This window comes from Branchiostoma lanceolatum, chromosome 1, assembly GCF_035083965.1.
Source record: "Branchiostoma lanceolatum isolate klBraLanc5 chromosome 1, klBraLanc5.hap2, whole genome shotgun sequence".
In the NCBI taxonomy this organism is placed as follows: Eukaryota; Metazoa; Chordata; class Leptocardii; order Amphioxiformes; family Branchiostomatidae; genus Branchiostoma; species Branchiostoma lanceolatum.
In genome coordinates this window covers 44,288,134-44,301,291 of record NC_089722.1, presented here as the reverse complement: position 1 = coordinate 44,301,291, position 13,158 = coordinate 44,288,134, and the positions used below count along the sequence as shown (strand labels likewise).

Genomic DNA, 13,158 nt, shown 5'->3' with positions numbered 1-13,158 from the left:
AGGCTTTGTAAGCTGTCATTGCTCAACTCAACAGAAAGTGATAAAAAGGCACCTTATTTATGAGGTTTTATTTCATCACATTTTGGCTGTCTGTTTGTCCCTGTCATGGTTGACTTTAGAAAGCAGCCTTGCTGCTCGAGTCAGATTAACGTCTTTGATTGTAACATTTGCCAGTAAATAACAGATAAATGAATAAAGTTATGGCAGGTCAGAGACCAAAGTCCCCTCCTTGCTAGAGTCGGGACAGCCGGGCTCCGAGATCGGCTAAACGGGCGTCTCGTGTTCCTGCACGGAGATCGCGGAAGCAACAGAGTCCCGGAAGGTCACGCTAATTTAATTCCCGGGTTATTGGATTGGCTTGTCCCAAATTTTGTGGTTTGCCGAGGAGAAGTTACGACTCCCGGGTGATACCACCGAAGCAGCTACAGTTATGGTGATTTATGGTTAGCGGGCCACACGGATGCAGTTCCTCGGTTCTCGGTTATTTTTAGTAAATTTCAGTAACATGAAAACAAAGACTGGGGAGGAAAACTTGAATCTGACTAAGTAAGTTCTTTCCATACCAAGATACAAACTTAATTTTTTCTCTCAAACACGGTTTACATGTTGATTTTCCAGTGCAGCATTGCTTTTGAATCCTATAATTGTCAAGTATGTTTTTCACTGTGGGTTAACCTTTAGCACACTGAAGTCGCTGTTGGGCTACAAATTTTCTATTGGTCAGCAGGTTAGGCAGCAGGGAGAAGGTTAAAGGAAGGAGACTGATAGTTGCTCAGCTGTTCATGTCACTGTGGTAGGAAGTCTGTAATTTGTAGGTTATTTCCGTAGATCTGAGTCTCCGGCATAAGAAGTGCCCGTCAGGCTAGTTCCTCGCGCTTAAGACGCTGAAGTTCAGGAGCACTTATCATCCTTGTCTCGACCTTGAAGCCGCCGCGTTCCATCCGTCTTAAGTTTCCAGGACCAAAGAGCCGTTTATCCTCCATCTCAGTAAAACTCTCCGAGGCAGTTTAAGCTGCCGGTCAATTTGGGGTGATGCATGGAGCTGGGAGCACTGCAAGGTAGACAGTCGGGTGGGTGGGTTAGTGCTCCGAGTCGATTAAAGCTTTACTGACTTAACCTCGACCTTGGGGCTACAGATGTAAGATTTCCTGAAGGTCAAACGCACGTGGAAAGGACAGATGAGCGAGGCGGTGTATTAGGCAGGTCGGACTGACGCAGCGTTAGAGGCGCGCGGAAAGGTTAAACGACCTGCTCGGGTAAAGACTGGATTATGTTTCAGGCGACCGGTTTGTGATGCGGGATTTCTGGCGGATATCACAATTATATCATACACGGGTGGGTGTACATGATATGGCTGTATGATGTGGGTATGTATGATATGGCTATATAGTGTGTTATCATGTATGATATGGCTATATGGTGTGTTATCATGTATGATATGGCTATGGTGTGTGTATAAATGATATGGCTGTATGGTGTGTGTATGTATGATATGGCTATATGGTGTGTGTATGAATGATATGGCTATATGGTGTGTGTATTTATGATATGGCTATATGGTGTGTATAAATGATATGGCTACATGGTGTGTGTTTATGATAATTATGGCTATTTCCTTTTTATCATCTGCTGAAACTTTTACAACAAAAAAAACAAATTACAGAACCAGGAAAATGCATTATTGAGGCCCCAGGAAGCACTGTGGAAAATGCGGTAGACTGGGGGGGGGGGGGGGGGGCTGTAATGATCGCTGTGGGTGGCTTTAAATTTTCATCAGTTTGTAATTAAGAACAAGGAAATGGAAAAGCTCAAGGCTCATAGCGGACATCTTAGACTCAAAGTTAAGAAGCGCTTCTTATCCAGTCTGACAGCTGACGTCTAAGAAAGAGTTAAGAGCTTCTTCAGGAACTGTTGACTGAACTGCAGAAGCCTGACAAAATAAAATAACACACAGGCAGTCTCTTCACATTGGGTGAGACAACTGACAATTGGCTAAATGACTGGAGTGTTCCCCTTGCATTCTTAAATGTGACTAAGATTATGGCCGAGTCATGAAGAAGACTTCAGAAATGGTTGCATTCTCTGTTAAGCACTCAGCATTTGAAAAGAGTTCGGTAGTTGAACACTCACCACTACCAGTGGACCAGCCCCCTGCTGTAGTGATTGCACGAAGTTGTGTGGCCCAAGGGCTATTGAAACTGAGATGGGCACCGCCCTATGCTCCATCTGGTTTGGGACTGTCCTGAACTGCTAGTAGAAACGGTGCGGTGAAGATAAACCCACTGCACCGCAAGCCGCGACTTCTGACAATAAACCCGTCCGTCGGGACGGGGGAGTAAGCGGCTTGCAAAAAGGAGCTTTTCAATCAGAGAGGCTTAACGCTACATTAATGAGGGGATTGGGGAAAAGGAGTTCAGCAAAACCTTGGAGTTCCTTGTGCCGAGATCCTGAAGGAAACTGCAGAACAAAGGAAGCTAGTAAGCATGTAATCGTAATGAGCATGCTCAGATGGGAGGGAAATAAACGGTTGAAATTGATTGAATATAATGGCAGCACAAACGGCTGAATTGTGGTTTTTACGGTAATTAAAAAGTGAAGATGTTGCACTTGTATCGAAGTGGGTATGCCCAGACCTTACACTTGTACTAAGTTGTAGTCCAGTGAGCGTGCATACAAGTGATCTGGAACCAGTGTAGGTCACTGAAGAACTAATCTTCCACTGGTGGTGACAGAGAAGACAGACGCTATGTACAGTATTTACAGGTTCTTTGTACCAGGAAAATTCCCCTAGCTCTTTTCGACAAGCACAATAAACAGTGGACCATCCTAAGGACTACAACCCTTTCCAGTAGCGTGCAGGTCGGGTGAGTGACACAGCCGGGGTTAGAACTCATGGCTTCTAGAGCCGCTAACCACTGGACTGCGCACGCTACTGTCTTAATACGGGGGGCAGTAATCCGAGATCAGGCGGCCATCTTGCGGGCGCCCGGCTGAGTGTTTAAGTCACGGCTGAGATCCGACAAATCCTCTTACCCAGCCTGGCTGTGGTTGGTCAGGGGGTTTGACGGACAGCTGTGATTGACAGCTGTGATTGACAGCTGGGGGGAATGAGTTGCTTTAATGTGAGCCAAAGCCCAAAACACCATCATCTCTGACACACGCCCAGAATTTCAGCCAGCCAAACTCACCAGTACCCCCCTCCCCACCTTACCAGCCATCCCCCAACACTCAACCCCGCTAAAAAAAACAACTAAAAAAAGGACTCCCCCTTCCCATTGTAACTTCATGTACTGAAGTGTCTGAAGGATGAACAGTATCCCCCCCCAGCGTCTTAGGTTCAGCCCAGGAAACCTTTAGCCATAATTGAGCTCTCACAGAAGGTTCTTAACGTTCCCCTCCAGTTCAGCCGCTGTTAGCCCCTGAGCCGGGTTAAGCACGGAGCCAAACATGCCATTTATCCTGGAGCAGACCCAACCTTATCTTACTCAGACTCTCGTATCTTAATATGTCTTAGGACTACACTGCCTGTCTTAGACTTCCCAGGCTGTCTTAGGACTTCAATATCAATCAAGAGAATTTCATAGTTATTTCAGAATGGATGTTGAACGTGTAGGCTTTACGATGTTACATAATGCTGTAACGGTGTGCTGTGAAAAGTAAACTTTATTTGAAGTGTCCCTCCAAATTTTTGCATAGAGGATCACCTTGTGCTGCTTCAGTGTTCAGAAAAGGATTATTCATTTTACACCTTCTGCTTTATCTAAGATATGTATTTTTTCAGATGGATTATAAGAAAACTTTAGATACCTTTAAGATACCTTTTGTTTGTCCCTAAGAAACCTTAAGACGTGTTGTTCCTTGTAAGAAAACTAAAGACGTGTTGTTTCTTCTCCAGGTGGAGTGTAAGAAGGCCCAGCCGAAGGAGGTGATGTTCCCGCCGGGGTCGGCCCGAGGTCGCGCCAGGGGCGCCTTCGGAACCTGGCCGGATCTCGGTGAGAGTGGGTTTCTCTTCCTCCTTCTTTCCTGCACTCACTCGCATGCACATTCATGCAAACACACACACTAGCTTGCATGCTCATGGATATACATGCACACACACACACACTCGCCCGCATACACACTCACACACACACACACTCGCCCGCATACAGACTCATGCACACACACGCACACACATAATACACTCGCTCGCATGCTCATAGAAACACACTCAAACACATGTGCACATGAACACACACACACACATTCGCACACATAAATCATAGACACACATTTAAACACACACACTGTCTGGTAAAACCTGACCACACCTTGTAGAGTGGGGAACACCCCCGCAGAAAACCTTTCGTCTGTTTGCACTCTACAGCCTCAACTGCCAAGTTCACTGCCGACATTTCCCAGAAAAGCCCAGTTTCAACTATAATTTTTTTCTTGGAACTGGAAGTAGAAGGACTTAGTTTAGACCATGATTGTTGGGATAGGCTGAACACTGCCCGGGCAAGGGTTGGGTTGGAGTGGATGTAGAATTTACTCTACCAGGCGTACATTTCATGTCGTTCGGATCCACCATTTTGGGGATGTGAGCAAATAATAGGAAATGTGCTACAGATTGGAAGATATTAGGACAGACTAGCACAACAACTCAGGTCAGTTAGGACAGTTCTATATCTGGAGGTAGCACGGAAATGTAGCATGTCACATTTTGTGCTTGATTCGGACAAAGGTTGTTCCCACCAGGAGTGATTTAAAAGAGCGTATCTCTAGTTCTGTGAACATTAGTAGCTTGTTGTGTGTAGATTAAAGATGGCCGCCGGGGCAGCTATCTAAATGCTAATTGGTTAAGACGCTTCCCGAGAGCGTGTCTGTTTTGACTGGCATCTTAAGTGGCCAGCTTTACCGGGACCCTCAAGACGCCCACTGGGAGCCACCTTAGGTCTGCTGGATCTCCTTATGGGCCACACTTGACCTTGGGTGACCTTGACACTGCCCTGTTATTCCAAGGAAATAAACATGTCTGAGAGTTTGTGTCAACAGGGGGGATGTAGTAGGGTGTTTGGGCGTCTGATTTCTGACAAGGTGGGTTGTAAGTTGTCTCACGAAAGGCAGTTAAAGTAAAACTAGCGGTGTGAAGAGGGCCAGGCTTGCCGAGACAAAGATTTCACCCATTCCATCCAGAAATCTGAGCTTCAAGAGGTGCAGTTGGTGAAAATGTATTTTCGTCAGCGTAAAATGACAACGAAAACTAGCGACGGGCTCCCAAACAACGACTGGGACAGAAATAAGACTTAAAGCCGGAGACAGCCGTGTGTACATAAGGGAAAGGACTGGCCTTTAGTTCCATTGTTTCCCAAGTTCAAATCCCTGTGTGAAGGTGGGAGGAACAGGACTGGCCTTCATTGTCCCCCAAGTTCAAGTCCAGCCCAAGTGGACAGTCAATCAGGGACGACATCCCCTAATTAACCCTCTGCGTAATTAGGCTGCCCCGACACGACCTTGGAATAACAACTGTCACCCCAAACAAATTGGGCCCTGCCGCTGATATCAGGTTCCCTCAGGGCTATCATGTTACCCCGCATCTCTCGGGTTTCACGGCCCAATCTGATCACCGCAGACGACCTTCACATGTCCTTCACAGACCGTCTTTACAACTTTTCAATCGGGACTTGGCGGCCCTTTGCTGTAGGTCGGCTGGACTCAGCTAAATGTTTTACTTCCCAACACACAGCCATTCCGCCGAGATCCACGTATCGGTAGGACCCAATCCATATATGGGAGATACATGTATCTGTAGGACCCATATATGGGAGATACATGTATACAACTATTCCACTGAGATACACATATCTGTAGGAGTATTGTAGGAGCTGGGCTGAAATAGAAGATATACAGCCACTCAACTGAGTATCTTGACTGTAGGAGTACAGGCTGATATGGAGAAAAAAATGGGGATATCTGGAGTATCGTAGGCGCCGGGGTGATATGGGATATATATGTATAAAGGCCTCACGTGTACTGTGATTTGGGAGATATATGGCCTTCTGTGTATGGTGATATTGCAGATATATGTCCGCATGTGTATGGTGATATGGCAGATATATGCCCGCATGTGTATGGTGATATGGCAGATATATGGCCTTGGAGCACCATTAAGTGAGCGAACCTGTTATTTCTGATCACCCAAATATGATGTCAGACCCCTTTGGAGTGCTGGTTGGGTATTTGGCGCGTGGGAAGTGGCTTTGGTGCTGATGACGGTACTGATACGGGGAGGAGGCTCAGCTGATGCTGTTAACATTCCTCCTGCTACTGTAATTCTTCTTTCTTTCACTGTAACTTTAAGTTCACTGTTTTCACTGTCACCTCTGGACCGTGAACTTATCATCACCGTGAAAAACCTATTTATGATTCCTCCACACATCCTTTCTGTAAATCACTTGCTACCACCGTGAAGTTAAAGTTCAGTGAAAATGTCCCTTTTTCTTACACCGTGAAATTTTGCTACCGTGAACTTAAAGTGAATTACAGTATAACTACGTTACAAACCACCGTATGGCCAGATTTCGCCCCAAATCTAATCCTGCCCCTAACCACCGTTCACAGATATCCCTGACGGAAAACCTTCGTTAACATGCAACATTACCCATTCACAGGTATTAATTAATACCAGCTCGTTAATGAAGAATCATTAGTGTTATTCCGGAGGCTTAGACAATGTGGGCTGTAGTTAATGTTTTCGTACGGCCAAATTTCACCCCAAATCTAATCCTGCACCTAACCACTGTTCACAGATATCCCTTCGTTAACATGCAACATTACGCATTCACAGGTATTAATTAATACCAGCTCGTTAATGAAGAATCATTAGTGTTATTCCGGAGGCTTAGACAATGTGGGCTGTAGTTAATGTTTTGGTCTTGTCTGTGAAATTATGATTATGAAGATGATTATATTCATGCATAAAACAAGCCCAAATATGAAACAGTTGATCACCTCCATACATCAACATGATAAATGACATCAGAAATGTCAATAACACTGATCTAATTACACGTCAGACTTCCATTATGTTATGATGATTCATGCGGCTGGCTCTAAAACAATTTTCTGTTTCGGAAGGTTTTGCTTTGTTGTTATTTTCTCTGAGGCAAATTTCTCTGAGCCTATTTTATTGTTTTTGAGATTTTATGGCTTTTTTTAATGTGGATGTTCCATGATTATTTATTTATTCATAAATCTTTAGGGTGGTCCCTTCAGTTAGCTTGGCAACTGATTTCCAAGGGAGCCGTTAGAAAATCACAACAAATCAGGGCACAAAAGATGATCACTCGACACAAGCTGGATGAATAATGCATCCCCGGTAATGTAGCATAAAGGGTGGGCAACACACTAAAGCAAGATGGCGGCGGCGAGAGCGTAAATAAATAATGGTGTTTTGGCTGGGCAGGGCTGATTGGGTTTGGGTCGTATCGCTGCCATCGGCGGCCGTGACGTCAGCCCGCAGATCTCGCCACCAATCACACGTCACGCTCCGATCAACCAATCACACGTCACGCTCCGATCAACCAATGACGCGTCACTCTCCGCACGCGCCGATCAATAAGCTGTTATTGATACTTTCATTGATATCAACAAGGAAATTAGTTTTTTGGGACGGATGCAGCTTACCTCGAAATGTAGAAAATGTTTGGGTGCACAACGTAAAATAAAGGAGAATTTCAGCAAATCCTAATCATTTAAGTTACAGCCAAATGGATGAGCTTGAATATGAAATTCTATAACTTACGTCACAATATTAGACTATCAATATTCTTTGATATCAACAACAGGATTCCGGGCTCAAAATTCATTTCTGAGAATATTAAAAAATTTTAGGCACACAAAAATACAGCAAAACCTAATTACAAACCTTAATGCCTCTCTCCAGAACTTACATCTGAAATTCTATAGCTAACTTCAAAATTAAAGAAAAAAGATTACGACAAAGTTATTTTTCTGACACTGAAATGATAATTTATTATGCTGAATACCGTGAACAATAGTGCCTTTCCATACGTAACCTACACAAATATCCAGGTGCACCAGTGCATAATAGTAGAAAATTAGGTGCACAATTTGGGCATGTGTACCCAGCACAGAGAAGTTTGAAGACACAAGAGAAGAAACTTTGTGTTGTCGAGACGACAAAAGCCCCCCTCAGATCAGACCATTGTGTAATTATACATGAGCAATTTCAGAGGGATAATGTACTCTCAGGGTGGGTTCCCTCAAGACAGGAGCGATATCTTAGAAAATCTCCTCGCAGTCACCTCCATCAGCGTCTTAAGGAGTGTAGCCTGACAAACGACTTCTTCAGAAGGCTCCCGAGACGTTTCCTTAGTTTGATATATCCCTGAGTACGGTGCCTTCTTACCAGTTATATCCCCAGTACAGTCTGCTGAAGGGTCGGGGACCGTGCCTTTTTACCTTTTGGGCCAAGAAGACCGCGCCTTTTTACCTTTTGGGCCACACCAATATGATTGCTGGGTTTTTGGATTTGATAATCGGATTAAAATGATTATGTTTGATTAGAAGATCAACGTGAAAACAGAGTCTGAGGAAAAGTCTGTACCTTGGTACACACAGTTTCAGGAAGTGAATATAGTCAGAGGCAAGTTTTCCCCCCAGCTTTCTGCTCTTAGTGATGTCAACTTGCTGCAATTTTACATTAACAAGTCTGAGAAACAACAGATTAGATTAGAGTAGCCCTAAGCTTACACATGTATATCCCTGAGTGCAGGGCAATGGGAATAGACAGGGAATAATATCACGGAGTGATTTTATCTGACACGAAAAGAATAATGTAAGTCAAACTATAGTGTGCATTTTCCCATCATTTGCACATCCATGATTATTCAGTTCTTAAAAGGTTTTGATTTTAAAATTACTGCAATAATTGTCCTGATTATATTTATGAATTTAAAATACAAAATGTAGTCTGAAGCCGTCCTGTATTTCCGTGTGTGACTTTGAGTTCTCATGACAGAATCCCTTCTAGTTTGACCTTCTCAGCTACACTTTTATCCTTCAAGACAGCATCCCAAGGTCACCCGCCACCTTTGGAGAATCCTTGAGAATTGATCTTGTAAGAATCTATATGCCATTTGCACCGAACGGAGGTCTGCCACCATCACTTATAGTTAAACATCCAGACTACAGGACCAGCAAATTACAGGGTGGGAAGGGGGGCTAACTGGGGACTAGTCAGTAATACTTAAGGGGAGGGGGGCTAACTAGGGACTAGCCAGTAATACTGAGGGGGAAGGGTCTCACCAGGGGCTAGCCAGTAATACTAAGGGGGAGAAGGACTGAATAGGGACTAGCCAGTAACGCTGAGGGGGGGACTAACCAGGGACAAGCCAGGGGGATGGAGAAATATGGACTGATAGGGACAAGCCAGTAATGCTATGGGGAGGGAAGTTGATTTACCAGGGACAAGACAGTAACAGTTTGGGGGTGTTATGGAAGTGATTATGGGCTAACAATGTCAGTGTGAATGTTCCCTGTGCATGACTGTTCAGCCCCTCCCTTGGTGGTTAGTGGACGTTCTCTGTGCTTGCTGAGCCCCTCCCTTGATAGTTAATGGACATTCCCTGTGCGTGACTGCTGAGCCCCTCCCTCGGTAGCTAATGGACACTCCCTGTGCGTGACTGCTACGCCCCTCCCTCGGTAGCTAATGGACACTCCCTGTGCATGACTGCTAAGCCCCTCCCTCGGTAGCTAATGGACTCTCCCTGTGCGTGACTGCTAAGCCCCTCCTTCCCTCAGTAGTTATTTAATGTCAAGATTACGACAGTCACTGTGAAGTCTACCTGAGGGCAAATTTCCCTCCAAAGATTTCCTCCGGCCAGAGCCAGGAAAGCTGTGATTCTGTCCTGTCCAGAGTTCAGGCTGGGGAAGTTTTACCTACTGCCCAGACGTCACACAAGCTTCTTGTGTTTCCCTCATAAAGCAGTAAGACAGGAATCCTGTGCCCTTAAGCGAGTTACTCACAAGTTAATCTCTACTGCATGATGGGCAGTCACTCGGCGCGATTGCCAAATGGCGGGTGTTTAAAGCGAGGCGTCGAGGTGAGATAAATGCTGCAGTTAAGTCAGTCGTCAGAGCAGAAATCTGCGGATGTTTAATGCAGAAGTCAGACTGTTAAGGTGGATTTTACAGCAATAGAGAATACTACACTCATGTAATACTAGGTAAACATTTTAGGCAGTCACTAAATAAGCTTCTCACTGATTTTTATGAATTCAAAGCCTTCATTTTTGTTCAGAAGAATGAAATGCCTCATGGGTCAGGGGTCAATGCCAGGTCATGGGTCATGACAACAATGTTACCATTCGAATATTCAGACCAGAGCAAGTCCTTCTGCACTTCTGTTTTTGACAACATTTTTCATAATTTCACGCCTTTGACACGGCTCTCTGCAGTTTTGTTTATGAAAGTTGCTCAATTATCCGATCGGACTCGGTTGTTAAGAAAGAGGTTAATGTTAGGTTACACGGTCAAGCTGAATTACCAGCAGAGGGGGGTAGTAATCAATTGTGGGCGGAGGTCGGAGTTGGGCTGACAATAGCAGGCTGATGAGCTGCAGCTGCCAACAGAACCTGCTTCAAACTGGACTCACTCACACTTGTCTGGTTCTGCCAAGTCTGTGAGTTCTATTATATATATACCTATTGTCATCGTCTTACCAGCCATGCCAACGCTGTTCAGTGGGCAAGGTTTGGAAATACTTAGAGGTTTCAGACAGCATCCACTGTCTTTTGTCCGGTGACTGTTACAGACGAAATGCCTGTTTCCAGATTTTATCCAGTTTCTTGAGCAACTGGTACTTTGCGTATCTTATTACCTGGATGTCTAACCTTCATCCAAGTATCAGTTTAGTGGGAATAGAAATTCTCAGAGAAAGACAGAAAAAGACTGAAAACAGCATCCCAGCTGATTGGTGTGTCGTCACGGTTACCGCCATATTCGAGGAAATCTCAACTGTAAACAAACAGCAGTAATAACTACAGAAGGACAAAATACACACCACCTGACAAACTCCACCTGTCACACCTTAACTAAGCACACCTGGCACAGGTCTGGCACACACCTGTTCAGGTATATCACTCCTCTCTAGGTGTTTCTGTTGTGAAGTGTTGGGTGGTTTTGTTTTTGGTGTGTTGGTTTTCTTGCTGAATAGGGTATTAAGAATTGAGCCGAAGCCTAAGATAAGTAAGTTACTAGAAGAGCAGGAAGGGGGAGGCGGGTCACTTGGTTCAAGTTAGCTGATCTCATCCCTCAGCTGTGGTGCAAGTTTGACCTTGGCAAGGTCAGGGTAGAGGTCACCCTGGCAGCTTTTCTGAAGGTCGCACATTAAATCACCTTTGTAGATGTAGGTGTGTGTAAGTAACCGCATAAGACTGAGGCATATGTCAGGCGCCACGATTGACTTTGAGGAAATTGTGCACATCCTGAAGGTCATGGTGGTACGATCTGTCAGCTGAAGGGCGTGACCTTGGAACAGGTGAACACACTGCAGGGTGACCCCAGATTAAGCGGCAGTTGGTTTTGAACTAGGCGGCGAGTTTCTGTCGTTTGTCACACGGCGGCGCTTGCCAGCGTTACGTGGCTACAAGTTACCGACTGTGGATCAGGTATGACCTGTTGGTTGTGCCGGGCGGCGAGTTTCTATCGTTTGTCAAACAGTGCGGCCTGTGGGGCTACATGGATACAGCTGACTGTGCCGGTACATTCGAATTCTAGCCACTCCAGCTGCCTGTGGATCCGTCATGGCCTGTTTCCTGGGTAGGCTACCTGTCAGAAGGCTTCATGCACACAGCTGATATATGCCCCCCTGTATACACCCTCCCTGTATATGCTCCCCCCCCTATACAACCCCCCCTGTATACACTAACCCTGTACACATGTATAAGCTCCCCTGTATACACTAACCCTGTACACATGTATAAGCTCCCCTGTATACACTAACCCTGTACACATGTATAAGCTCCCCTGTACACACTAACCCTGTACACATGTATATGCTCCCCCCCTATACACCTACCCCCTGCACACACTAACCCTGTACACATGTGTAAGCTCCCCTGATATGACCCACATCAGGTGTGAATGGCCGCCGCCTGTCCTGTCAGTAGGAACCTTTGTCGGGGTGATGAATTTCTCCGGAGGTGTCGAGGGTTTGGCCGAGTGTCGACGGTTTGTCGGAGTGTCCCAGTTCGGAACTCCGGACTTTCATCACGGCTCCGCGAGTCATCCATCTCAGCGGGGAAGTAAAGGTCGTGCTCTTTACCTCCACAGCTGACTTAATTAAACCTCCGCCCATCTAAGGTCCGACAGACAGAGACACAGTGCCGTAAGACAGTGACACAGCGCCCTTAAGACGTTGATGCACTATCTTTAACCCCCGACTAACGACACCTCTGATCCAGAAATGTCACAGAGCCGACCGCGATCTGGTCAGGCAGAAACTCGCAGGGAAGAAATCGTCATATTTGTGTTGAAAACTGCACTTTTACTGGGCAGACTTGCTTGAACTGAAGATGAGAGTCCTGCACAGTTATGTAAGTCAATGTTAGCAGCAGGTTTTGTGTTTGGCTGAAACGGTGGAATGTTCTGGAGTAAACCATGTTTGGTGACGTCGTGTCAAACAGGGAGCTCTGACTGATCTCTGGGTGCCAAATTTGTCTCCCCGACTTCACTCTATTAACCGCCCGGCATGTCAGGTGTCACGCGGGATAACCAAGGAATAAATCTCACCTGTCAGAAACTTTCCTCACTCGGGAAACTTTTGGTGATGAAAAATGAACAAGTGAAGTTTTCAGTACTTAAAGACGCCTCGTGCATGAGGTCAGAGGCTTGACGTCAGCAAGGATAACCAAGAAATAAATCTTACATGTCAGAAACTTCTCTCATCAATCTTTCAACTTCTTGTGAAAGTATTTTTTTTAAAAGTATCCCAACGCCTGGTCAGATGTTCGTTGGTGACGCTGCGAGGCTTTCGCTCTGTGGGTTAAAAGTCGCCTCCAAAGTTCTTTAAGGAGTCAGAGGTAAAAATGAAAGTGAAGATAAGAAGACTAAAGTGATAGTAAGGAGACAGAAAAGTGAAAGTGGCTGTTATTT

The 13,158-nt window shown here is 45.3% G+C and overlaps 1 protein-coding gene across 11 annotated transcripts in view; it reads left to right on the top strand.

Moving 5' to 3' along the window:
* LOC136425045 (RNA-binding protein Musashi homolog 2-like) overlaps window positions 1–13,158 on the top strand; it is a 113,439-nt gene that overhangs the window by 73,621 nt on the left and 26,660 nt on the right. For 8 of the 11 annotated variants that reach the window (XM_066413839.1, XM_066413822.1, XM_066413829.1 and 5 more), the window contains one exon: window positions 3,896–3,998. In XM_066413839.1, coding sequence (XP_066269936.1) covers window positions 3,896–3,998 — 103 coding nt within the window. The remainder of the gene's footprint in view (window positions 1–3,895; window positions 3,999–13,158) is intronic. The other 3 variants (XM_066413849.1, XM_066413831.1, XM_066413804.1) reach the window with 1 other exon arrangement.